The 27585-nt window shown below is 32.1% G+C and overlaps 2 protein-coding genes across 3 annotated transcripts; one reads left to right on the forward strand and one right to left on the reverse strand.

The window, feature by feature from the left end:
* The first annotated feature begins 10125 nt into the window (after positions 1-10125).
* On the forward strand, positions 10126-15639 carry LOC107864518 (probable pectate lyase 8). The gene is made up of 7 exons (XM_016710906.2): positions 10126-10341; positions 11388-11441; positions 12270-12344; positions 13603-14245; positions 14345-14448; positions 14569-14707; positions 14801-15639. Exons 1-7 carry the CDS (start codon positions 10238-10240, stop codon positions 15020-15022), a joined length of 1341 nt encoding a protein of 446 aa, XP_016566392.1. The 5' UTR covers positions 10126-10237; the 3' UTR covers positions 15023-15639.
* LOC107864517 (inosine triphosphate pyrophosphatase) lies at positions 15324-23637 on the reverse strand. Of its 2 annotated transcripts, XR_001672657.2 has the most exons (9): positions 23405-23637; positions 23220-23284; positions 22089-22152; positions 21981-21990; positions 19663-19694; positions 19430-19542; positions 18552-18628; positions 18275-18465; positions 15324-16431 (listed from the first exon to the last, which is right to left on the reverse strand). XR_001672657.2 is itself a non-coding variant. In XM_016710905.2 (8 exons), exons 1-8 carry the CDS (start codon positions 23538-23540, stop codon positions 18345-18347), a joined length of 618 nt encoding a protein of 205 aa, XP_016566391.1. In that variant the 5' UTR covers positions 23541-23637; the 3' UTR covers positions 18155-18344. The 2 variants fall into 2 exon arrangements, 1 of the variants encoding a protein (XP_016566391.1); XM_016710905.2 differs by lacking the exon at positions 15324-16431 and having other exon boundaries at positions 18155-18465.
* Between the last annotated feature and the right edge of the window lie 3948 nt (positions 23638-27585).

A 27585-nucleotide genomic window follows, 5' to 3' on the forward strand; every position in this document is an offset into this window, starting at 1 on the left:
AACTTATAGTAACAGTTTATCTTAAAAATCCTTCACTAATAGTATTAGTTTAGTTCAATTTTTTTTTTTTAGTAAATTAATAGATGTATGATATAGGGGTGTGCATCGATTCGTTCGGTTCAGTTTTACATATTATTGGTTCAGTTTATCAATTTTTATTTTTTAAATATGCTAAACCAATAACCAAACTAATAAGATATTTTTTATCGGTTTTTGTTTTATCATTTTTTAGTCCTTAATGGTTCGGTTTTTGGTTTAACAGATAAGAAAATACTCATAAAATAGAAACAGTAGTAACTAACATGAAAAATAATTGAATATTAGTTGCAAACAAAATCCTACATAAAATCATTAAAAATCGTTAACTCAATAACCCAATAACAATAAACCAATAACATTTTTATTGATTCGATTTATCGGTCGATTCGATTTTTTCACAATCCTAGTATGATATATGTGTATACAAACAATTGACATTAAGTCATAAATAATTAAAAAATTATGGTTAATGTAATATGAATAGTTGAGTGTTTTCGTACTTAATTTTATTAGTATGACTTAGGTATCACGTAGGTTTTTCCTCTTTCGATTTTTCCCTTCGCTTTCTTTCTTTCCAATGTGTTTTAATATTGGTTGCTAATTGTTGTACTTGTTATGTTTATTTTTATTTTAATGTCTCTTTTTTCTCTTGTTATTTCTTTGCTTTTTTGAGTCAAGGATATATTGAAAATAACATTTTTTATCTTGCAAAGGCAGTGAAGCTTCCCATGCACCACTCCCCCTATCCACATACCTCTGAAAAAAATGAAAAAATAACATAAATATATACTTTAGTTTATCATGTTTTCAGTAATTATATAAAATGTCGGAATTTTTTGTTGTTAAACTCCAAACTGTCGAAATTTATGTTGTTTGTCCTAAAAAAATACATTGAACATGTTCTTGTTATAGTAATTTTACGAGGTAGATAACCTATATTTTCGATAAACCCTCGGCTCATTAAATTATGTGCTATTGAGGTAGCCCAAATTAGGAACTTGATTGGTGCTCCGTTATTCGAGCTAAAAAGTGGTCATTTTACGTACAAGTAGACTAGTACTTGTCTCGAATCTTAGACCAAATTTCACTATCTACATTTTGAAAAAAAAAAAGTAAAGGTAAATAAAGCTTTTTAAATGGAACAAATAAATAAATAAAAAAGGTTTTAAATGGGTTTTTACCCGCCAAATATATGGTAAAATTTTTTTTATGAAAGTATATATAATAATGGCCTACAAAATCAACTCTTTTACTTTTTCAATGAGTAAAAAGAAGATAGTAATTGAGTGAAAAAAAGTGAAAGAATTGAGTGACAAAACCCCACAACTCTTGTCAATGGTTAGAAAATGTTTACTTGCTTGTAGGTCAAGATATATATGTTGAAATAAAGGCATGCCATATGCTGTAAGCAGTGATGGAGGTAGGATTTCTGTCAAGGGGGTTTAAACGAACAAAGCAAAAAAAAATAATTTAAAAACATGTCGTGAATAGGGATCTTGAATCCGAGACCATGAGGCCCTATGCGTGAAAGTTTGCACCCCTTTGCCACTAAATCAAGTTTTTTACTTGTATCCAAGGGGGTTCAATTCAATATATATACACATTAAAAAAAAAAAACTTCATGTATATATATAATGTAGTTTTTCGAGAAGGGGGTTCAGATGAATCCCCTGAAATCCATGTAGCTCCGCCCTTGACCGTAAGGATTGATTTTTCCTATGATAAAAGAAAATTAATTAATTATTTGAGTAAATCACGAGTGTTTAGACAACAATAATAACATATTTATCTTATAAATGGAATCTGAATATGATAGATAGTATATATCGTCCGAATGAATTAGTTGGTACTATACATAGAGATTAGCTTACACCTACCTTGGCGGAGTAAAGATCAGGTTATTTTTGAAAGATTTTAGATTTCAAAAAAGTAATTTTCAAAACAGATCGAAATACAATAGTCAATTCCTCAAATGGTTACTAAACGTGTAGAAATGTCTGTTAAAGTAACTTTTGAATTATTACGGATGGCAAATTAAATATAATAAAGATAGCCTAATATAGGTTACAGTATTAGGACATAACTAAACAATTTTGACTTTAATATTGTATGTGTTGTAATTAACAATGTCATTTGACCACTTTTTGATCATGTCTCACAAAAATAGTCAAAGTCATGGAGTTTCAAAATATTTTCGTGACAGTTATATCCTGAAATTTCATGTGTGAAATTTGAAACTTCGTAATAATGGTTAAAAAATGGCTATTTGAACTTTACCCGTTAAATTCAAAACAATTACTAGCACTTGAATATGTTATCATAAAATCTACAACTCATAAAGATCAAATCTTAAAACCGCCTCGTATCAAAATTGTTCAACAGTGGAAAAACAGAAACTCAAATTATAGTAAACATTTGAATGAACTTTTAAAGGTTTCTAATTATGATCATACTCATTATATTCTTTCTTGATATGACTTACTAATTACTATATTAGGATAATTGTATGTTTAAAGTTTTACAAGATTATTTAGTGTGAAACAAGTCAAACATAGATGATGGTAGTTACATCTAATAACTAAAACAAGAAGAAAATATCTATAATAATATATTTAATTAATTTTATTTTTTATGTCACCATCCATATATTATAGGTTCAAAATTAGCTCAAAAAATATTTCACAATTATTTTTTAGTTAAATTCTGAAATTCCATATTAGTTAGTTACTTAGTTATTGCATTTGCAGGTGTTGACTTGTGTATAAAAAATATTTCCTCTTGTGCTAAAATTGGAAAATTGATTGAAATTTGTTAGATGATTATGTATAAAAAATATTTCTTCTTGTGCTAAGCGTTGGTTGATAGAATTATATACCATAACATCATTGGTGAAACTTAACAAAAATTAGTGACTCAATCAACATATGCTTAAGTTGATCCAAATAACATTTTTATTAAAAAAAAAAAAAAAGGAGCTATCATTTTAATAAGTTAAAGAGTTTAACTTTTATGAAATGACGATTTTATAATATTCATAGGTAATCTCTAATTATAGATAGTAAATAAAATGTCATAACACATTAAATACCTTAACAATATAGAATGACAGAGTTGTTCGATATCTGTGGGTGGTGAGAGGCGATTGGTATCTATGAATTTAGTTGAGGTACGTGGAAGCTGATGCGGATACTATAGTTACAAAGAGAGGAATATATCTTAGAATGGAAAAATAATAACATAAACATACGCCTTAACTTACTATATTTACACAAATCTCCATCTTTACAACGTAATTACAAAAAATTCAACTAATTATATATCTTCATTGGATGTATAGGAGCTAATTATGTATCTCGACAGACCCAAAATCGAAAAAAAAAAAGTATCGAAAGTTAAATATGTATCTTTACAAAGGAAAAACTGTATTTTTATTGAATGTATTATGTATCTCGATAGGTCCAAATCGAGAAAATGTATCGAAAGCTAATTATGTATTTTTACAAAGGAAAAAATATATCTCCATTGAATGTATCGGGAGCTAATTATGTATCTTGACAAATCCAAAATCGAAATTTTCAGTAATTAGGTAAAATATTAAAATATTTTATAATTAACCTCCAAATTGTGAAATTTAGGTTGTTTGCCCATTAATTAAACCTAGAGTTTCAAAAAAAGGAAGTTTGTTATTGAAGCTAAGTGAAATAAAACAAGAAAACCAAGCTTGGTTGGCTTAGTGGTTAGCTCATTAGGTCGCTTAAATAAGTGTCGGAGGTTCGATTCTTGCCTTGTGCATGCAGCAACTAATTGCCCAACAGCAAACCCTTAAATGGAGCTCAAATCCGCGAAGGATTCTGTCGGGCTGGGATACTTGGGAAACAAAAAAAAACAAGAAAAAGAGGGGAAGAAAAGGTAATTACAACAGGACAAGAGTAGTTGTATGAGCAGCTAGCAGTTAGATGCTGTTTGTTAGGTAAAAATGATGACAAATTGGATCATGCAATGACCTAATTTAACCTGTTTGATTTTTCACCGTCTCCGCTACTTATTTTGGAGTCTGATTAATTTAAATTCATGACGAAAGGTATTATTTTGAAGGTAAATTGGATGATCCTTCTGTCGGGAACGACTTTACATTCAATGCTCGAATCCGAGATTTAGAAAAAAAGAAGATCTGAGTATTTACCACTCTACTATAATTGTTACGAATGACTATATTAGTTTCTTGAATGTGTTTATATCATCGTGTTGTTTTACACGTATAGTAATGTACATGTAACTTTTTATGAAACTATATGTGTTTATATGTATAATCGTAGCGGAGTCAGGATTTTCACCAAGAGGGTTCACAAGTGAACATACGAACTAACTGAAGGGGATTCGATATCTGTTATATATACATAAAAAATAATTTTAACCATGTATATATAGTATAATTTTTCGTCAAATGGGTGCTGATGAACTCTCTATCCCAAGTGTAGCTCCGCCCCTGTGTATAATGTATGTAATGTAGTATTACTTTGAAGGTAAACTATGTTCTCTTACTATCAATAACGACTTAATATTCAATGCTCGAGTCTGCAGAAATAAAGAGATCTGACTACTTATCATACCACCATAATCTTTACGGACAACTATATTAATTTCTCTAGAATGTGTTTATATCATTATATTGTTTTTATATGTATAATGTATGTAACTTTTTATGCATGGAGCCACCCACCCCACAGTACCCTAGGAGGGGTGGGGGTAGGTTAAAAAAACTTGGGATTGGGAAAGTGTAGTGTATAGAGGCGTGAAAATAATGCTATGATGGAAGTCACTTGGTGGTTGCATGGTGAGCATAATTAATATTGTCCCATTTTTCCCTTCTGAAAAATACAATAATATTTTAGCCAAAGTTTAAAATTTTGTAATAATTCCCAATTTTAACTTTTGCCTAGAAATTTATGGAAATTTTCTTTTTGGTTCTATGTGTTAAAATAGAAAGTTAGAATTTTTATTTATTTTTTAATATTTGCGGATTTAGGTTTGAATTATTGATGATTTTTTGTGTTAATTAATGCATTATTTCTTATGCAGTTAGAATATATTTGTAACTAAAGGATCAAAAGTGTAATATTTTCCTTATTTACTTGGGAAAATGGTCTGAAATATACTTGACGAAATTTATTGTAACACGTCTGAATTTTGTGGGGGTCCTATGAACCCTCTAGACTATTTATTAGCACATTTTACTGATTTATAACTAAAGGATCAAAAGTGTAATATTTTCCTTTGGTGTATTTGCTGTCTCTCTTTTTATATGTTACCCTAATGATTTGAATTGCCGGTTTAAAAAAATAAAATAAAAGGGGGAAATCATTATGTTAAACGTAAATTTTAATTATGATTAATCAGGTGATGATTATGTTATTGATAACAAGTAATAACAACCAAAAATGACATATCTTATTCGTGAAAAGAAACTATTTCTTTTAGAATGAAAATAATGTATTCGTACACATTTAATCGTATAAATTAAACCTTTTTCATGTAATAATTTAATAAAATGATTCATTGTTTTATTAATTGTTTAAAAATTATTGATAAATAGGATTTAATAAATACTTGATATGATGAATATATTTTTAATTGACTAGCTGTTTGTCTATAATTTGTAGAGTAATTTGCGGACAACTCACATAACATGCAACTCGAATTTAAAGTCAACATATACATAAATTTAATTAACATTTAGCTGGTTTAAATAAATGCTAGCTCTAGCTAGATATTTGTATTTCCTAAATTTAATCCAAAACAATCATTTTAATCAATCCAAATAAATAAATCATAGGAAGTATTCATGCAAATACCACATATTTTTCCTTTTGACAATGTTGAGCTTCAAGTAATATTAGCTCGTACACATCTCGAATAATTTATTGAATACTAAATTATAATTTTCTAGCATAAATTCTAATAACCTTATTCATTAAAAGTTGCGTTAAAAATAACTTACATAATGTTGCTTCTTCTAAATTTCGAACATTGTTTAAGTTCATATTGTATAGAGTATGTACCGTAGTAAAGATTTTTATTAAGGGGTTTAAACTCTGAAAAAATAAAAATAAAATACAAACTAATTGAAGGGGGTCGATATCTGCTATATATACATAAAAAATTAATTTTAATCATATAAAAATAATGTAATTTTCCGCAAAAGGAGGTTCGAATGAACTCCTACTTCTAAGTTGGCTCCGAACCTATTTATGGTGAATTAATTCATCATCATTAATTAGTTTTATGCTGACTGTTACTCCCTCCGTCTTAAATTACCCGTCTCAAATTGAGATGACACATTGATTAAAAAAAATAATTAATAACATGTCTAGTTTATCATAATACCCCTATTAAATGATGTTTACATTTTAATTTGAAGAAAAAGTAATTAATCCAAAGGGTAAACATGAATTTTTTTTTGTCTCTTTTGATTAATGAAAAAAGACAAGTAAAATGAGAAATCAAATTAGAAAATTTGAGACGGAAAAATTAATTTACAAATTCACAACCCTCCCTCTTTAATCAGATTTGAGACCGGCAACATAAACAAACTTTTATTTGAGCCTAATCACACTACCAACTAAATAAATAAAATAAAAAAATTAAGTACAAACAACATAAATCCCAACAGTTTGGAGTTTTCTTACAAAAAAATTCAAACATTTTGCATAATTACTGAAAATTTCAATTTTGAGTCTGTCGAGATACATAATTAGCTCCCTATACATCCAACGAAGATACATAATTAGTTGGATTTTTATATTTACTTTGTAAATATGAAGAATTGTATATATATAGTAAATTAAGATGTATATCTATGTTACTTTTTCGAAAATTGAATTTGAAAATACAAGGAAATAAGCTGAAAACATGGCAGCAAAAATTCATGAAGATGTAGACAAAGATGAATTATAAGATACTAGATTGATTGGCTTCCAATTACCCTCAAACTGAAAAAATGTAACTTAATTCACACGTCACTTTTTTTTTAAAAAAATAGTCTGTTCCGACAACAATATATTCCCTCCGTTTCATTTTACTTGACGACACATCTCTTTAAAAAAAATTGATTTAGAGTACATTTTATTAAATTAATCTTAATGCTTTGAATTTGTAAAATTGACTATTATTCCCACCGTCTCATATTACTTGGCATCTTTTCCCTTTACACAATTCTTAAAGAAAATTTGATAAGAAATGCAAATTGATTAAGATGATCCTACTAAACTCGTGTTAAATATTGTCATTACCTATCAGAGTTAATTACTTTTAATTTAATTACTAAGCGTAAAGTTGAAAAAAGATGTCCCATTATACTTGATTCTTAAAACATGCCAATTAATTTGAAACAATTTTCTTAAAAAAAATATGTCAAGTAATATGAGACGGAGGGAGTATTACGTATATAATAAAATTCTCTTAGTTTTGTAAATTGGATAAATAAATTAAAATAATATTTATCCATAGGGTGAAATAAAATGAAATAAAATAAATACTCACCCAACAAAATTTTCCCCAATGAACTCCGCCGAGACTCCCGCGGATAGCCCGTAATTCTTTATTATTATTATCTTTTTTGCACCCTTAACTTTATTTAATTCTCTCTCTGGTCCACTTTATTTATATAGTAATTTATTTTTTAATATAAAATGACAGAGAAATTCTCTTTGCTTGGAATAAAAATAATTATAACACTGTAGAATTAGGTAATCCCCGTGAATCTTGTTCCCTTCCCTCAGAATGTTGGTACTTTGAGCCTAACTAACATTGTCACTTGGGTTATAAGAGTACTTTCAATGGTTAAATCATGAGAAAACTTCATAACTAACTATTGTTAGAGGGTGGTTACGATAACGTAATTATAGCTTGTACATTTATGAAATGTAGTTATAGTTTTTGTATCAGTTGTATTGATGGAAGAGTTGTATCCAGGGGGTGACAAGTATTTAGCTATACCAGCTAAATTTCGAAATTTTCTTTTTGAGGGTAAAATGGTAATTTGACCCCAACTCGTAGGTTTGAGTTGTCAACGTGCGAAAGAGTTGAATGACATTCACATCATCACATGCTCCTTCGATATTTTTGGAGTCCCGTTCCCCGTTTGATTTCATACTAGTTAGTTACTTAGTAGTCGTTTGACCATGAAAACTAAAATTTTTCGGAGTTGGAATTGAAGTTGGAGTTGGAGTTGTATTTGGCCATGTCTTTTTTGAATTATTTTTTTTAACTTTTGAAATTTTTTTTTTAAATATGATTTTGTACCCTAACCTATACAAACTATCAATATCACCCAACTAAAATTTACCTACTAATGAAAAAAAAAAAACACAATAGCCACTATTATAAAAATAATTACATATATATGGCCATATTTAATGAATTTCAATTATGACATATATAAAAAATGAATGTTATATTAACAGATCACTGCTTCCTGTTTTTTAGGTAACAAATAGTATCTTTCAAACAAATTTATTTTTTTAGGAATTTATTTAATTTATTTCCTTCATTTTTCGTTCCTAAAAAATAGGAAATGATGAGTTGCTATTAAATTTTACAGGGCCGCTAATTTATTTCTTTAATTTTCTTATACATGAAAGATTTTATTGTGTGTGAATAAATTATTTATACGTAAAACATGCTTTGAATATTTATAGTATATTATATCATATACCATAAATATATAAATATGCTTAGTATGTTTCTCCATGCTTTCTATTTTTATATTTGTGTGTATATGGTATATACATGGTATAAACTTCATATATAACATTCTTTGTATATTTATATTATAAATATGTTTAGTATGTTTCTTAATACTTTGTATATTTATATATGTGTGTATATGGTATATACATGGTATAAAATTTATATATAACATATTTTGTATATTTCTGTTATAAATATAATACTTTATATATTTGTGGGTATAAATATAAATTAACAGTAAAATAATATCTTAAATAAGAGAGAAAATTAAATAAGGGATAAAAATAATGATGAGAGAGAAAAAGAGATATTTATTAATTAGGATAGCATTAAGTTTGAAATTATAATTATCTTATTTTTTAAAACTGCTATATACGTAATATTGAAAAAGTAATCTTATAAGGAGAGTTTTATGTAAAAGTTCAAAAGATTGGGGTTATATGTAAAAATAATAAAAGTTGAAATTGGAGTTGAAAAATTGTGAAAACAACAAAAACCTGTTTTCCCTTTTCAGAAAATTTTTCCGAAATTATTTTCCGAATTTTCATGGCCAAACACCGTAAAAATTTTCATGGCCAAATGGGCCCTTAATGTTTTAGTTCTTTTTCACCCCCCTCTCCCCTCAAAAAAAAAAAAAGATACACAACATAAATCCCGACAATTTGAAGTTTAATCACAGAAAGCCTCAACATTTTGCATAATTGCTGAAAATTTCAATTCAGGGTTCGCCGAGATATAAATTAGCCCGCGATACATCCAACGAAAATATATTTTTTCTTTGTAAAGATTCATAATTAGCTTCTGGTATATTTTTTCGATTTTGGATCTGTTGAGATAAATAATTAGCTCCCGATACATATAACGAAAATATGTTTTTTTCTTTGTAAAGATACTATAATTAGCTTTCGTACTTTTTTTCGATTTTGTGTCTGTCGAGATACATGATATATTTAGTGAAGATACTTTGTAAAGATACATTATTAGCTCTCAATATATTTTTGCTCCGATACATCTAACTCGCATATATAATTAGTTGTGATTTGTATAATTATTTTATAAGAATAGAAATTTGTTTAAATATAATAAATTACGGTATATGTTTATGTTATTATTATTTTTTTTAAAAGAAAGAAGCTAGCATTAAAGTTATTTAGAAAAAGGGATAGCCAAACTTTAACTTAAGCTGTTACTGGCGGTTAGTAAAGTGGTTAGTAGTTCGGTTAAAAAAACCAAATCCACTAACCATGGTTAGAAAAAATGGGAGGATAAATTAGTTAATAAACGGCCGTTAAATTTAACGGTTTCTGTCAAGAGGGTCTATATAAAGCAGCTTCAGAGACCGTTACATTGGGCGCAGTGCACCTTCTTCTTTCTTTCTCTGTTCCCATTTGTTTTTTGTAGTGAGAGAAAGAGAGAAATTTGTAGAGAGAGAAAGTTGTGTACTGTGAAAATGGCGTTGGTTTCCAAGAAATGGCTTTCGCTTAGCTTTGGTTTTCTGCTACTTCTGTTGGTTCTCGTCGGAGTTTATGCAAGTAACGACGGTTCCGGCTCCAGGTCCGGTTCACCTTTTCCGATATTCACTTTTTTCCGGTGTCTGAAGCTTCGTTGAGTGTATTTTTGGATTCTCTGCTGCTAAATTTAGCTGCATTTTTGGAGAATTTAAGCAAAATTTGTGTTTTCATGGCTTTTTTTCACTCTTTTTTGGCTTCTCTGCTGTTAAGTCTAGCTGCATTTTGATGAGTTTAAACAAAATTTGTGTTTTCATGGCTTTTTTTCACTCTTTTTTGGCTTCTCTGATGCCAAGTTTTGCTGCATTTTCGGAAAATTTAAAGAAATTTTGTGTTTTCATGGCTTTTCTTAAAACTCTTTTTTGGCTTATTTGCTAAAAAATTGTGTCTGAAGCTTCGTAGAAGTGTTAACAATGAAATTCTAGTAAAATTAGAGAGTGTTTTTGGCTTCTCTGCAGAAAAATTCAGCTGCATTTTCGGACAATTTAAACAGAATTTGTGTTTTCATGCCTTTCCTCACTCTTTTTATGTATTTCACTGTTTCTTCAGTTCTGTTTCTTCTTTGTCTGAAGCTTCGTAGGAGTTTTAATAGTGAAGATTTAGTAAAAATTTAGTGTATTTTTGGTTTCTCTGCAGCAAAATTCAGCTGCATTTTCGGAAAAATTTAAACAAAATTTATGTTTCTGTAGCTTCTCACAACGTTCTTTGAGTTCCAGTTCCTTGGACTCTTCGCTGTAATTTTGCGATATTCTCCATAATTTTCTTCTTTTGGACTGTTTTTTTCAGATTTCTGGGCTGAATTTTACTGTTCTGAATTTTTTTTCGTATTTTTTTGGATATTCTCCTTAATTTTCTTCATTTAAACTTGCAGATTTCTGAGAAATTCCATGCAATTCCTCGTTTAGACTCTTCTAGAAACTCTTATTTTTTCAGAATTCTCAGAAAATTCTATGAGTTTTTCCTTTTTTGAGCTGTTTTTTACCTCTAAATCAACACAAAAACACTATAGTTTAAGCTTTTTTGAGCTACTTTATTCAAAAATTTCTCCATATTTTAGCTAATAAACGCTACATTTCTGTTTTGCTTTAACAGAACTGTGGAAAAATCGCAGTTGCAGAGCTCTGAGAACTCAACAATGGCCGTCAGGTACATTCGATAAATCTCAGCCGTTAGTTTTTGGTTCCAAAACGACTCGTTCAATATGCACCGTCAGATCTAATATTCTCACTATGTCGATCCAAGTACTTTGTATTAGAAACAATCTCAGCCGTCGAGATTCCTTTTATTTCATTAGATCTGAACCGTTTAATTCGTTATTAAACTTTCTTTTCTCATTGGATACCTCTGCTCTTTTACCAGAAAATCTTCATTGATTCCTTAACTGCATGCATTTCCAATATTACCCTGTTAAACTCCCTAATTTACGGATTTACTAGGTAGTAATAGTGAAGTTAATGGGCATTTTAGTCATTTTACTTCCTGTTACCGATTCGCCTCATTTAACAGATTCTCTCTACTATCGTAGTTTGTTAGTTGCACTTTATTGACGGTTTTGTCATTTATTATGTATTAATATTCATTTATTATGTATTAATTAATATATACCTATAGGGAGAGTGTATGTATAGTTTTTAAACAACAAATAAATAACTGAAATTATAATGTGAGAATCATCCTCATCGACAAGGTAAATTTCTAAAATATGAGTAGCATTTTCCTACCTTGAGCAATGTAAAGAAAACACGCACTGAAAGTGTAGTGTGTGTGTTACTTTTCAACAGTGTACTTTGTGTCATTCCACCTTTTGCTGCGTGAAATAGTGGATAAATGTCGGTTGCTATATATTTTAGCTTGAAATTCCCAATATGCCCCTAGTTTTTTTCTTGAATATTTTGATGATACAGAAAAAAAAAAAAAAAGGTTAAGGGGTTGTTTGATTGATGATAATTATTTGTGTTTTTTTTTCCATATCAGTTTGGAAGAGGTTGAGGAGAAATTGAGCAAACATGCAGTGGATGATCCAGAAGAAGTTGTTAACATGGTTGCAGAGTAGGTTACCTTTACCTTATATGTCTTAGTATTGCCTTTTTCTTTGTGTTCTTTGTGTGTTTGTTTTTGCAAAATTTTACTTTTTTAATAAAGTTTGCATCAAACTCACTATAGGTTTTTTGGTAGTTAGGAGTAGCTCATTTGTTGTGGTCCTTTAAACGATTCCTCTATGGCAGACCTACTCAATCCCCCCACCCCACCCCCCACCCACCACCTACATTAACCCTGACACCCCTGCTTTATAGGGGGTTGGGGGTGGTAATGAATCTATATTTATACAGTTGAAAGTGTCTTAAAATACAAGAAGTGTGTATGTCCTGTTTATTGGGTTGGCCACTTTTAGTACTTCTGGTTCTTGTTTGATAAGTAGCGGAGCAAATACTTAGGCATTTTCAGCATTAAAAATGTATAGACCCTTAGCTGGATTTTGTTTTTGTAATTATAGTAAGATCTCTATTGTATCCTTATCCTTTTTCTAATTAAAATGAAAAAAAAAAATTGGCAATAGTTTATATGGGAAGTCAATTAAATATGATAATAATGTCTTTTTCATCCCTTATATTTTATTTAGTATATCTTCTATTTTGTCCTTGAAAGAAAAGGGGAGGTCTTTCAATTGGTGGTGGATTCTATTCTTAAAACTTTACTGTCGGTATTTTTATTTACAATCTGTAAGAAGTCATTGTCATTAATTGATTGTTACACATGGGAGTAGTGACATTTTTCACTACTGCATGTGCATTCAAGAAAATGTATAGTATCAGAATGACGGAGCAAACTTAATGGTGCAATGCTGCTACTAAAATACAATTGTACCATTGGTCACTCAGATTATACTGCTTACATTACTCTCTTATCTTTTTTTCACGTGGCAGCATGACCCGTCTTTGGCCCTTTTTTAGACTATAGTACCTCAAAAAATTATTGTGTTTTGCCAAAAAATGCTTGTGCAACGACAAAATGCTTTAATGCAGTTTCACTGGCTCCAAGCTTATGGTCCCCTACATTTCTAGCAGTATAGCATTGCCAAGGAAATATATGTAACCTAAGCTAGTTATGTCCACCGACACTGTTAAAAGTAACCACAAACAGTATTTGATTTTGACCATTGTATTTCCATTCCTAGGAAAAAGATGAAATTTCCTGTTCCTGGATACAATAATTTTGCTTGAGAAATGGAAAGTGACATGTTTCTACAATAGTACCGTTTACTGCATTTATTTGTGTTAACTAACTAATGTTTTGGGTGTTAAAACAGGAGCATCAGGAACAGTACTGAAAGGCGAAAACTTGGATATTTCTCTTGTGGGACAGGAAATCCTATTGATGACTGCTGGAGATGTGACCCCAATTGGCAAAAGAATCGCAAGCGTCTTGCTGATTGTGGCATTGGATTTGGGCGTAATGCCATTGGTGGTCGTGATGGTCGTTACTATGTTGTCACTGATTCTCGCGACGATGACCCTGTTAACCCAAAGCCTGGTACTATTCGTCATGCTGTTATCCAGGAGGAGCCCTTGTGGATTGTGTTCAGCCGCGACATGGTCATACAGTTGAAACAGGAGCTCATTATGAACAGTTTCAAAACCATTGATGCCCGTGGATACAATGTTCACATTGCCAATGGCGCTTGTATCACTGTCCAGTTTGTTACCAATATTATTATCCATGGCCTCCACATTCATGACTGCAAACCAACTGGAAACGCCATGGTGAGGAGCTCAACGACCCATTTCGGCTGGAGGACAATGGCTGATGGTGATGCCATATCTATCTTTGGTTCAAGCCACATATGGGTTGATCATAACTCACTCTCTCACTGTGCTGATGGTCTTGTTGATGCTGTAATGGGCTCAACTGCCATTACTATTTCCAACAATCATTTCGCCCATCATAATGAGGTGCTTTAAATTCTTGAAACTAATTTTAGATTTTTATCTCTGCTGTCCAGAGCTGTTGAGCTAACTTCAGGGTCTCTTTTTGTTATAATGCAAAAACAGGTCATGCTATTGGGCCACAGTGACTCCTACAATAGAGACAAGCAGATGCAAGTGACAATTGCATACAACCACTTTGGAGAGGGTCTCATTCAAAGAATGCCTAGGTAATTTCTGCTTTTGTTCTTGTTATTTCAAGAACTCATAATTACCATTACTTGTCAAACAAAAGATCTGAATCTCCTTTGAAAAAGTTTAATAATTTTGCGTCTTATGAATAATTGCAGGTGCAGACATGGCTACTTCCATGTGGTGAACAATGACTACACTCACTGGGAGATGTATGCTATTGGTGGAAGTGCTAACCCCACCATCAACAGCCAAGGAAACCGATACCTTGCCCCAACTAATCCTTTTGCAAAAGAGGTAATTAACATCCAAAAACTGTAAATGAATTGCTACTTCATAATGTAGTGAACTAACGAAAGTACTAATTTGATTGGAACTGTTGAAACACAGGTAACGAAAAGGGTTGACACAGCAGCAGGTCAATGGAAAGGCTGGAACTGGAGATCATCAGGAGACTTGATGCTTAATGGTGCCTATTTCACTCCATCAGGTGCTGGAGCTTCAGCAAGCTATGCAAGAGCTTCGAGCTTAGGTGCCAAGTCCTCTTCAATGGTCGGTGCCATGACTGCAGGTGCTGGTCCCCTTGCTTGCCGTAGAAGCCGCACTTGCTAGTACAGCCAGCTTCGCTCTTATCATTTACTATACAGATTTACCAAAAGAAAGTGTCCCTTTTTTCCCTTTTTGCTTTTTCCACTAGTAGATTTCCATTCTTACTACTCTAAAAAAAGAACTACTCTATAGTCTATAGTCCTCCCAAATCAAAGTTATATCCCATTGTTTGTTAATCAGTCCATTAATCATCTATTCTATTCCTCCTGGCAAGTGTACATTTTTTACACTGTCAATTCATCCTATCTCAAAGCGTTGTGCAACCTCGGCCTGATTTCAATTCAAGAAAAGCCAATATCTGTTCTTGAACCAGGCGCAGAAGCGTTGTCCATGCCCAATATCTTTTTTTTTTTTTTTCCCAATCTCGAGAGTCCTCAGCCAAACCCTTTGTCGATCCCCATTCTATCTTTGTGATGCTGTCTTGAGTCTTTAGTCTGCAATATTGTGCTTTGGCTATTGTGTTTTTCCCTTTTTTACTATAGGAGTGAATGATTTTGTAAGTTTTTTCTTTAGCTTTTTGAGTCATACAAGCTACATAGTGTGAATTGTCAAACAAATGTTATTGGAAGGGAAAGAAGAAAAAAGAACCTTTCTGTTTGAAATGATGCAAAGTTTTAGTACCTTTATGATTGTTACCTTTTACTTTCTTGCTTTGTCTTTGTCAATGCAAACATTAATATCATCTTGGTTGTGCCTCGTTTTGTTGTGCTTATATCATATAGTATAATTTGATATCAATCACACTAGTCCAAGTTTTGCTTTTCATCCTGCTGGTAGTTGCCATAATGGTGGCAGCATGTGCTTAAGATTGTTAAAGAGTGCAGTAACCAACTTTAGTAATGAATAACTAATGAGTTTGTCTTTTGAAGTAATGATACCGTTAAAACTTTGTTAGATTTACTTACCTTGTGATTTCGTAAATGCACTAAATCACTCCACTTAAGCATAATCTAATATTTAATGATGAAAATGATCTTTTGTCAGTTGTCACATGGGGTTACTTTTCTTTAACTTCCTGTAATTTTGACAAATCACCTGATAGTTGGGACAGTAGTAGCAACATTGTTGGAGAGATAATGCTATGTCATTTAGGATAAAATAAAATATATTATCTCTGAAATATTAAGATAAAACATATTCTATTGATTAAGGGGAGCCTTGTAGAAATAGGTAAAGTTGTTGTCATGTGATCAGAGGTTCAAATCGTGGAAACCTATGTTGCTCGGACTCTTAAAAAATGTCAACGGGTGCGTGCCGAATTGTCCACAACTAGTGTATTTTTGGAGAATCCAACACGGGCGCAGCATCAAAAGTGAAGAGTCCAAACAACTTATGTGGAGACAACCTTTTTGCAGAAATACATGATGAGACTGCATAAAACAAACACTTGTGATCCGGCCCTTCTCTGAACCCTGCACATAACGAGAACTTAGTGCATCGGGCTCCCTTTCTATATTCTATTGATTAAAGAAAAAAGGAAAGAAGAAAGTGGTTTACACTCCTTTGACAAGTGACAACTATTCTTGTAATGGTTTACACTCTTTAACAACCATCTTTTTTCATCTTTGACAAAAGATGACTCAACATAACAACTTGTCCTAAAGTTAGATTCAAATATCATTATATAGAACAACAACTACTACTATACCTCAATTCTAAACAAATTAAGATCACAATATGAATGCTCACTCACTCTCATTGTATCCATGTTTGCTCTACTCACATTCATCTTAGTCCAATATTATATCATAAAATTTGAAAAAAAAGAAAAGAATTTCACTTGTTGTGCTAAAGGAACATGACATATTTGCTACATTGACTTGATTGGACAATAACCTAAATAGTCTCAATTTCACATTATGGGGGTAGAAGGAAGGAATTAAATCCATAGGGCTACTCAATGCATGTGAGTATGGACCCCACAGGGCATGTGATCCTATTCTTTAATTTTGCCCCAATTGAAAAAACTGTTATTGTAGGGTTGAGAAGAGGGGTGGGTGTCTTTCAATATTATTCTTAATGAGATAACCAACTTACCACATGTATCTCCATGTTACATGTTATATAATATATAGGTTGTAATATAAAGAGATGAAGCTTTAATTTGGAGATGTCACACTCAATACAATTATACAAACCCCAATGTTAATCCATCATATGCTTAATTGTTTCATGAATTAATATGAAAGTTGATAAATAGATTAAGGTACAATAGAAAGACCTTTAGCTGGACAAAAGATCAAGAGGTATAATTAAAACCCATCCATTATGTGATAAAAAGCAATACTATATATATTTTTTTAATTATAGAAATGAGACAAGATCAAATTTGGTAACTTGTTTTGGTTAACCAAAATGATTATGCTGGTAAGTTGATTCCAGGCTGAGAGGAAAATGATAAGTAATTATCATAATTGAAAAACAGAAATTATCATGTTCCTCTTGTTACCTTGGATGCCTTCCAACTTCTGTACCATATGGTACCAACTGTTTAATTATAGTTGCTTTAAGTTGCTTAAGTAACACTATTCCCCTCCACCCCCCAACCCCCTCCCCGAAGCTGCTGATTCAAACTTACAATCTTGGACTTGGAAGTGAGGCTGCTTACCATGCGAGCAACGCTGTCTTGTCGCTTAAACAACATTACACTTTCTAAGCTATGAAAAGAAAGGTCATATCCTATGTTGCTCGGACTCTTCAAAAATGTCAACGAGTGCGTGTCAGATTCGCCAAAGCTAGTGTATTTTTGGAGAATCCGACAAGAGTGCAGTAGCATCGAAAGTGAAGAGTCATCTAGGCAGGAAGAAGGGGTAGAACAAGGGAGAAAGCTGGGAAAATCAATAGTAAAATTCTAACAATGTCAGGTGCCTTTCTCCCAAGTCCAAAGAATGAATTGTAGTATACAGAACACGATCTTGGAAAATTGCGACCTCGTAAGCTAGCTTTTAAGTTGAGTTAGATGTAAGATACAAGTTCCTAATATTGTAGCAACTGCACAATGTTTACTCCAAATGTCCAGTCCTGAACGTGCACGGGAGAATACTAGAATATCGTGAACTGGTTCAGGAAATGACTGTTATTGCCTCATATAGTCATGGGCGATTCTGGTTTCATGCTAGTTTTTGGGATTGAATAGAAATAAAAAGGAAAGTTGTGCTATATCATAAACTCTATTAAGAACAATCATAAGGTCCAAAATTTCGTGTATCTCATTCCTTCACCCAATTTTATCTGGGAGAGTAAAAAGAAGCTTACACTGTCATCAATTATAGCTCTTGAGCAAGAACACGAAGATTATGTCACAACAGAGGCGTACGCCCTAGTCTTAGGCAGTGGAGTCCGTCTGGAAAGTGTACCGAGCCTCAGCGAAGTGTGACTTCACTAGTTCAAGAGCTTTACCACGGTGGGAGATCTTGTTTTTTTCTTCCTTGGGCATCTCAGCGTAACTGCAACACAGTTGTATAAGTTAGTGCTCTCTTCACATCAGATGTTCTCACGTTCAATAGGAAAGTATTCAAAGGAAAGGACTTACGTTTGGTCATAGCCATGAGGTTCAAATATCGGATCCCATCCGAAATCATTGGGTCCCCTTGCTGGCACTATCCTTCCCTGAAGAGCCATGTTTGCAATGTTAACAAAGAAACATTGAAAAATCTATCAAGTTCCATGACTACATTTTAGGATAGGACCCAAACTTATTGGTCTTCATAAGGTTGTTAATGCGGGGATTTTTGGACAAAACTGTAACGTGTGTAAGCAACTGGAATGATAACATAAAACCAGATGACAAGACTGCCAAAACAACTCTTTAATTTTATATGTTAGTATAGGGATTTTGAGGGGAAAAACACAAAGCCAGATGACAAGAGCGACGGGCTTGTCTTGCACCAAATATCCATATTCATAAGCAACACAGGCTTGTCTTGCGGCAGAACCATCAAGCTTGTCAAACAGCCAAGTTTAAGGTGTCTGCTGTATTATAGGAGGAACAGTCACTTATTTCACCTAGGAAATCTTGCGTCTTAAAAAACATGGGAAGAAAGTCACCAGAATCTCAGAATTTGTTTCCATCTTGGACCTAAGGAAGAGAGTTTGGGAGCCTCTAGACATGCCTATCTCCTAGGATTATTTTTCATCTAAAAACAAGAAGAGAAGGTATAACCACTTTCGCGAGGAAGTTGATTTCATGGTCGAACTAACATAAAAAGAAGCACCATTGTAAGAAATATAGGAATTAAATATAAAACGAGATAACCAGCACTATGGCTATTACTTTGGAAAATATTCATTGAATAACCACCACGGATCATTCTAGCTTGAAACATAACACTGATCAGCAAATATAATAATGGAAAAATTGAACACAAAGTCTTAAGGAAGAATTCATGGATTACAGAAGCAAATACTTACCAGCGTTTTTCCTACAAAAGTCATTGGCTCTGTATTTGGACCAAGAGCAAGCGAAAAGATACACATAGCATATGCTGTTTTATCCTCATAAGCCATTAATAAGTTATTTAGACCTAAAAAATGTCCAGGAGAAAAAAAACGAGCAGAAAAATAGAGTTATTTCACAGAAAAGGAGAACATAAGTGAATAAGTCCAAGGCAATGGTATATGAGAAAAACAAGCTAAGCAATTACCTTCATGACCAATCTTTTGCAGAAACCACTTGCTGCAGACCGTAATTTGGTATGCAATCCCAACATTAAGCAACAATTACAAAGTATATTATGTCAATAGTAAAAAACGTAACGAGAATTGGCAAATAACAGCATATACAAAAATTGAGTATTTGGCATGTCCATTAAAAGGGAGTTAGGGAGAGAAATATTTTAAAATTAAGATTGCATATGATCCAAGGTAAGTCAAATCTGTGGACAGAATTCCAAACTCTTAATAAGTTCGCCTAAATTCGCTAATGTCCAATGTTCTGTCCATTTTAAGCGTCAGACTTTAACTGGCCATCGGTGCTAACGTAAGGTTTGAACTTTTATTGAGTGTTAAATAAGAATAAAAGACCTGGAGATAAAAAAAGAATTCTTCTAGATAGAAGTGTCTCTCATGGCATGTTTAAGGTAGCAGGATTATTAAGGAGTAGGAAAAAAGTGCTCCATCTAGATAAATCATATATGCAGGGTACATTCTCAAGGTGAGTTCCCACTATTTTGTACAACAGTATGAGCATTACCGTCACTTTCATTAGCAATTTCAATGTAAGAGGTCACCTAAACTCCAAATATTATTTACGAGAGAAAAGAACAATATGATAAAGCCCTACTAAAACAAGATTCTGCCTAATAGCCACTGACTAGCAATTGCAGCAAATTTATCTTCCTCCTCATAGTTATGCATTTTTACGCTCATCCGACAAGCACTCCTTTCAAAGGTGATGGAATGACACATGTCTGGTTGTGGTAAATTTTAGTTAATAATATTTCCACTTTGATAAGGAGTCATTGACGCAAATGCATGTTTCTACGGTCCTTTAGTGGAAAATGAAATTATCATGTCCTCTCGAGCTTTCGGATAAAAATTGGACCAATAAATGGTAACACGACACATGCCGAGTAAGATTCTAGTATTGAGCAAAAAGACTGTCCTGCTGAAAGATAAGCCTTTACGTTTGAATTGGAGCAATACTCTCGGGGAAGCTATTTCACAAGAATCGACCCAATTATTAGGCTGTGAATTCAACCTTCAAGATATTCAATGAAGGAAAATAAATGTTCTGTATTTACTCCCAGATCAAGAGGGTGACCTCCAGACTTGCAAAAGAAATGCATCTAAGTAATAACAAGCCCCAACTCAGGCTCCCAGAAACTTAAAGTTTTTTAATACACTAGTGCCATAACATTAATTCCAGTCCCAACCCCCAAAAGATCGCCAAATGAAAAAAGGGAAAAGAAATACAGAACGTTGAGGATACAGCTGATCAATTAGTAAAAAATTTAAAAAGCGAAAAACTTGCAAAAGAAAAAACAGAAGGCTGGCTACTGCACAATGAACTAAAACGTCGAGAGAGTTCTACTTAATAAAGATATTATAGGTTTGATATGCATAGAAGCAGAAATTCATTCAAAGGGAAAGCATAAGTTTCAAAGACTTGGCTCATCTACTTTGCATCTCCTTGATGCCTTTTTAATACGATACCTTACTTCACCAAAAAAAAAAAGAATAAATAAATAAAGGACTTGGTTCATCAGCACATTGTTACATGATAATCTTTTGACATAGTCAAATTTCATTGTATGTTGCCTATTCATTTGGAGGTTACATTCTTAAAAGTAGAAACCTTGTGCTGCCTATGTTTCACCTTTAAAATAAGTTACCTACCTTAATACCCACTACTGGAACTTGATCTAGAAAACAGTTTCGCAGTAAACATTGAAATATTGTCATTACACCACACAAACTCATCATATAGTATATGTGCAGTTGGGAGATTGAGAGATGCTTTTGTGATAATATTGAGAATTAAAGGTAAAAATAGTTATATATTGGTACAATTGTAATGACTCACGCACATGAATGTAAGTCAGTTTTCCCTATTTGGTGTGAAAAAATGCCTTCACAAAACACTATCAACAACCAAACACAACTTGTATTCTGAGAACACTAGACTTTATAAAGCACATTCCTCGAGTAAGGAAGCAGCCTATAAGTACTAACAGAAGTCTAAAAGGCTGAAATAACTTATCACTATAAATAAACCCCAATATTTCACACACCGTAAAGTTTATTAGCTTTAGTTCATCTGTGAACAGAGAACAATTGAGAACTATAGGCTTCATATTGGGTAAATGGCACAGCGGATTACAATATAGTTAGAGTGCACTTAACAGAACTGCATATTAATCGAAAAGCATCACTATGTATCATGAAGGATTTTCTAGGACATATAAAATAAAAGAAAGCACGTAACTCAAGAGCAGAGTGATAAGAGAAGGGATGAACTTACATGTAAGGCCCTGCAAAAGAACAAACAAAAAAAATCAGCACCTTAGTTCATTGTCACAACTCAAATAAACACATATACTAAGCATGCACATATGTGTTTGTCACATTCCTGGGAGACCCTTAAGGGCGTTGAAGCAAAGACAAGTATCCTCAACTAGCACTGGTCCATTCACCTAAGAAAAAATTTTCAGTCAATTGCCCAACCATACACAAACAGTACATTCGAAAGGTATCTCTCATAGATGGAGAAAAGAAAAAGATAAGTGGACAAATATAAAGTGACAGCAAGTGTTATAACCAAATGTGTGGCGGCTCGTGTATTTAGCACTATTTAATTGAATATTGAAACATTAGTGTTATGTCACTTGTCTCATATCATGATACCAAAATATCAAGACATTGCAAATGCTTCGGTCAAGATGAATACGAGATACCATAAGTTCTCAATATCGATAGAACCTTGGGCTAAAGAAGCAGGAACAATATAAAGACAAAGTCATCCAGAATGTGACCCACAGAAAACCACACTTATTGAATAAACATTAGAGTGGTGAGCAAAGTCACGTGGTGCCTGTGTTTGGCTGGTGGAAGTAGCAGATACCTCGTGTAATAGTCGAGGCACGCACAAGGTGACCTGGACTCTAGGTTGAAAGGATCATACAGATAGATACTCCAGAGGATTAAAATAATAAGCAAGATAAACACCTGAAGTACTTAACTTGACCATTTTATTTTGGTAAGCTCGGATTCAACTAGAATCTAATGAAGGGGAATTGGTCAGTTATAATACATACAAAACATATACTCCCTCTATATCATATTACTTGCCCGTGTTGACCTGGCACATCCCTGTATTTTATCAAACTAACCTTACTAATGATACTTTAGAACTCTACTGGGGTCGTTTGATGTGAGGTATAAGGTATTATAATCCCAGTTTATCCTGCATTTGGTTGGAGGTATTAGGTAGCCCCTATTTATCCTACCATAGTGATGGGATAAGTTGTCCCATATACATGCTGGTTCCCAACCAAACGACCTGTAAATTTGACTAATGCACTTTATGTAGTTATATAATACTACTAAGCTTAATATGATTCTCTTGATTTCCTAAAATGGACAAGTAAACTCAAACATCTATTTTTGGTACAGGGGCTACGTAAAATGAAACTAAGTGAGTAATACACACGCATAATATATACACATATGTAAATATGCTAAAGCCATAGCAGTGAACAACCTCTTTGGCAGCAATTCTTGCTTTTTCTTTGGATATATCTTCAGGCTCACCTTGAAGTTCTGGCACTAAAAGATCAAATTTTGACATAAAGGGGTTCATTACTTTAACATAAATATTGAAATTTTATCAAAATTAAGCACAAATAATACATATAAATTAAATAAAAATAAATTGTGAATACTTACAGTCAAGTTTAAGGGACTGAAAGGGAATAGATTGTCCAAGAATTGCCCTAACTTCCTCCAATTTCTTTGCATTTCCGGTAACAAATGTCAATGGCCGTGGCAGCACCGCCCCTTTAACCACCGCCGCCGCCGCCATACTGTATTTTTCCGGAGAAAATTGTACGTTTAAAGGAGGGAGGTTTATGGTTTATGTTTTTTTTTTTTTTTTTCTTTTTTGGAGTCAAAGCTAATTGTGCCAGCAACTTAATTAATTAAAAATAAGAAAAATTTTAATATCAAAATGTTGGTGGAAAGTTAAAAATTTTAAAATGCTTAAAAAGGATAAATAAATTACCTTTTGAAATGGACTAAAAAAAATAAAACAAAAATATTGAAACGTAGAAAACATATAATAAGAAATAGGGTTGTTCAAAATCGAATCGTAATCGTTAATCCAACAGCAAAATTAGTTTATTGGTTAATTGGTAATGGGTTATCGGATTAGTGGTTGGAAAACGAATAAAACTTTTATAATTAATGGCTTATTGGTGCGGGTCCGGATTACTCAATTTTCTTATCGAATAAACCGCTAACCCAATAAAAATTCTTATAATTATATTTTTACCCCTAGATATCTAAGTATCTTTTGTCTATCCAACATATAGAACTCCATTTATTATTCTATTAACTTCTTAGTTTAGAAAATAATATGTCACTTCTTGTGACATTTAACCATAAAGTGCAGTCAGACTCCCTAAAATGTAAAGAAAATCTGAAATTAATTTTTAAACCAAAACATAAATTATTCTTGACAACACAAAGGAATGCAATAAAAATGAAACAATCCAAATGTGTCCTTCACAAAGTTTGATATAAAACATAAAAATTCAAATAATATTAAAGTTTTAATTTTTTTTCAATCAATTCAGTAATTAAAAATGTTTCTACATACATTTAGGTCTAGAGAAAATTCTTATTTGATTCGATGTTTTAACCTATTAAATAACTACACGAACAAAACTCAAGAAGTCTAAAAGATTGATAAATATATCAATCATAGTATACAAACAACTTATTCGGTGAAGAAACGGAGGAACTATCAATAATCGCTCGATATTTCATTCTCTCTTAAATTTATCCATTACACCATCCGATAACCGTCCGTTAATTGTTAATCCGATACCGAACCAACTATTATCTTATTGGGTGGCTAGTGGATTGGTACATTTAAAAATCGATAACCAATAAATCAGACCGCTAAGCATAATTATCCAATCGATAAGCAGCCCTAATAGGAAATATAATAGATTTGAATTGAATGGAGTACAATTATAACATATTCACTGAAATTCTACGAGTGGGATGTAAGAAAGAATAACGTGTATGTATATTTTATCAATATTTCGTGGAGATAGAGCAGTTGTTTTCGGACAACCCTTAATTCAAATGCAACTAATCTATGCACGCAGAATCATTGGACATTGAAGGAAACATAACAACTAATAAGGGTAGTGCAAAGCCTATAAAAAAATAAACAAGAACAACATGAAAGTAGAGTGATGACCGTAACACAATAAACAACAAACAAGATAGATATCAAAAGCAAGGACCGCAAAAATACGAGTAGTATACAACAGCAAACACTGACAAGCCTAAATTCTCGAAAAGTTAGACAATATTACCCTAATGTACGTGTTCCCTCCTATCTAAGGTTATGTCCTCGATAATTCGAAGTTGTGTCATGTCCTGTCTAATTAGATCTCCTCAATACTTCTTCAATATACATTTACCTCTTCTCGTACCTACTATATTCAAACTTCTCGCACCTTCTCACTCAGGCGTCTATGTATCTCTTCACATGTTCAAATCATCTTAACCATACTTTGCTAATCTTGTCCATCACAAACATAATGGATACTTTTTTTATTTGAAATCACAAAGTGATAAATATTTAAAGGATATTATCACAAGCAAATATTGTAATTGTTTTTACATATTTAGTTAGAGATGAATTTGTTAACTTCCGAACACAAATATTAATATGATATTTGAGATTGGAAATAAGGGGACTGTTTTTTATATACCATCTCGACTTAAAGAACTTACATAAATCCCTGAATCTTTAAGTGATATTACTTAAAATTCTGACTATTTTGTTAATTATATTTTATCCTGATATTTTAAAATGGTGATACATATAAAAAATTGATACATTTGAAACCGACAAAAAAAATTATTTAAGGAAATAATAGATTCCCTTTTATTCTGTGGAGCAAATCACGCAGTTATACAATAAATTAACCAGATTCAAAAATAAATTCAATACCCCAATTTTTGTCAATCCCAATTCAATCCAATATGATCTCATTCACTTTCTCTGCTGACTATCATTACTGGAGAAGGTGAAGTCAGAAACGGGAGCATTTTTTGAGCTACCAATGGAAGAAGAAAAGAAGTTTGAGCAAGGAGGAGGAGATCTTGAAGGATATGGTCAAACCTTTGTGATATCTGAAGAACAAGAGTTAGATTGGGTTGATATGTTTTATATCACCCGATAATTGATGACGTCGGTGGGGTGATTTTTTTTGTAGGCTGTTATGAGGATTTTTAGTGATGAATGGATCGTTTTTTAGTGGACCAGCGTTGGTTCACCAAAACAGTGAGCTCCGGTGATGGAGATGGCTGCTCCATTTTTAGATAGTGTAAAAAAAAAAATATATCACTCATTAATAACATATGAATCACCTAATAATTAAAATAAATAATTGTATCTATCATATGAATCACCATAATACCATATATATCACCCATTAATATCATACGAATCACCCAATAATTAAAATAAATAACTGTATCTACCATATAAATCACCATAATACAATATGTATCACCCGTTAAAATCATACAAACTGTATATATTGTATGAATCACCATAATATTCATATAATGACATCATATTTATCATTCATATGAATCACCATAAAAAGAATATACATGTATGAATAACTAAATAAATTTATATATGTATCAATAGATTTTTTTAAAACAAATGGGAGAGATTTTACGAGAGGAAAAAAAAAGTTGCAGGCGTTAATAGAGGAGAAGAAATCAAGATGGAAGTGATTTAAGCGTTAATGGAGGAGAAAAAACCAGAAACGAAGATGATTTAATTGTTGATAATAATTCCTTGTTGAATATTTGATAGTTAGGTTCGTGGAAATCTCTTTCTTGTGAGTGCAGAACCTAACTATGCCACCATATTTAAAAAGGAACCAGTCTATGCCACTGATTTAAAAAGTTATAAAAATAGGTTATTTGCACAAAATAAGTGCACAATATCCTTTTTTTTTTCCGTCTTAAAACCGTTAAAATAAGATAGTGCAATAAAAAAGTGCACTATCCATTTTTTATATGGATAGTGCACTAAAAAAGTACTCTATCAATTATTTTTGATATATTGCACTTCTTTTGTGCATTATTCTCCTTTTTCTATAGTTTAGTGCACTATTCATAAAATAAATGAATAGTGCATTAACAAAGTGCACTATCAATTATTTTGATATCTTACACTTCTTTTGTGAGATGAAATTTTACGTATTTTATTATGAGATAAAATTTTAATTTTTTTATAATACAAAATTGCAACATAACGTAAAATGTAAAAAGTTACGTATTTGTATGTCAATGTATGGTGTAATTTTTTGTGAGATGAAATTTTACGTATTTTATTTTGAGATAACATCTTACAACTCATTACAAATAATGCATTAAGCCAAACTTCAATGAAAAGTTGGTTTGATATTAGAAAATAAAAAATGGGAGAATTTCAAAAAATCTTGCAAAAGTATTTAGGTGCTGTACAAATTTATCCGGAAAAAAATGATATAGTCGAATTTGTCCCTTAAAAAATAAACCTATTTCTATTTATCACGATTTACAAATTGTTGGACACATCATTATCGGAGAAACATACTCCTCTAAAGCTGATAATTTTATTATTTGGGGAGAAACACTTCGATGGACTCAACTATATTCTAAATGGTGTGATTATGAGGTGTTATGTCGATGGCATGATTTGACCGTTCCACAGGCACAATCCGCGACATTTCAGATATGTAAATTTAGGGATGAAGCACAAGTTATTGAACACTTGAATAAGGAAATATCAGAAATGTCACACCCCTGTTTTTCACCGCACCCGA

Source organism: Capsicum annuum, chromosome 3 (genome assembly GCF_002878395.1).
Source record: "Capsicum annuum cultivar UCD-10X-F1 chromosome 3, UCD10Xv1.1, whole genome shotgun sequence".
NCBI classification, from domain to species: domain Eukaryota; kingdom Viridiplantae; phylum Streptophyta; class Magnoliopsida; order Solanales; family Solanaceae; genus Capsicum; species Capsicum annuum.

Coding starts and splice junctions, on each gene's coding strand:
- LOC107864518 (XM_016710906.2), top strand. CDS start 10,238: ATGGCGTTGGTTTCCAAGAAATGGCTTTCGCTTAGCTTTGGTTTTCTG. Junction 10,342..11,387: donor AACGACGGTTCCGGCTCCAG/GTCCGGTTCACC, acceptor TTGCTTTAACAG/AACTGTGGAAAAATCGCAGT. Junction 11,442..12,269: donor AACTCAACAATGGCCGTCAG/GTACATTCGATA, acceptor TTTCCATATCAG/TTTGGAAGAGGTTGAGGAGA.
- LOC107864517 (XM_016710905.2), bottom strand. CDS start 23,540: ATGGCGGCGGCGGCGGTGGTTAAAGGGGCGGTGCTGCCACGGCCATTG. Junction 23,285..23,404: donor TCAGTCCCTTAAACTTGACT/GTAAGTATTCAC, acceptor TTGATCTTTTAG/TGCCAGAACTTCAAGGTGAG. Junction 18,466..18,551: donor CCTCATGGCTATGACCAAAC/GTAAGTCCTTTC, acceptor ACTGTGTTGCAG/TTACGCTGAGATGCCCAAGG.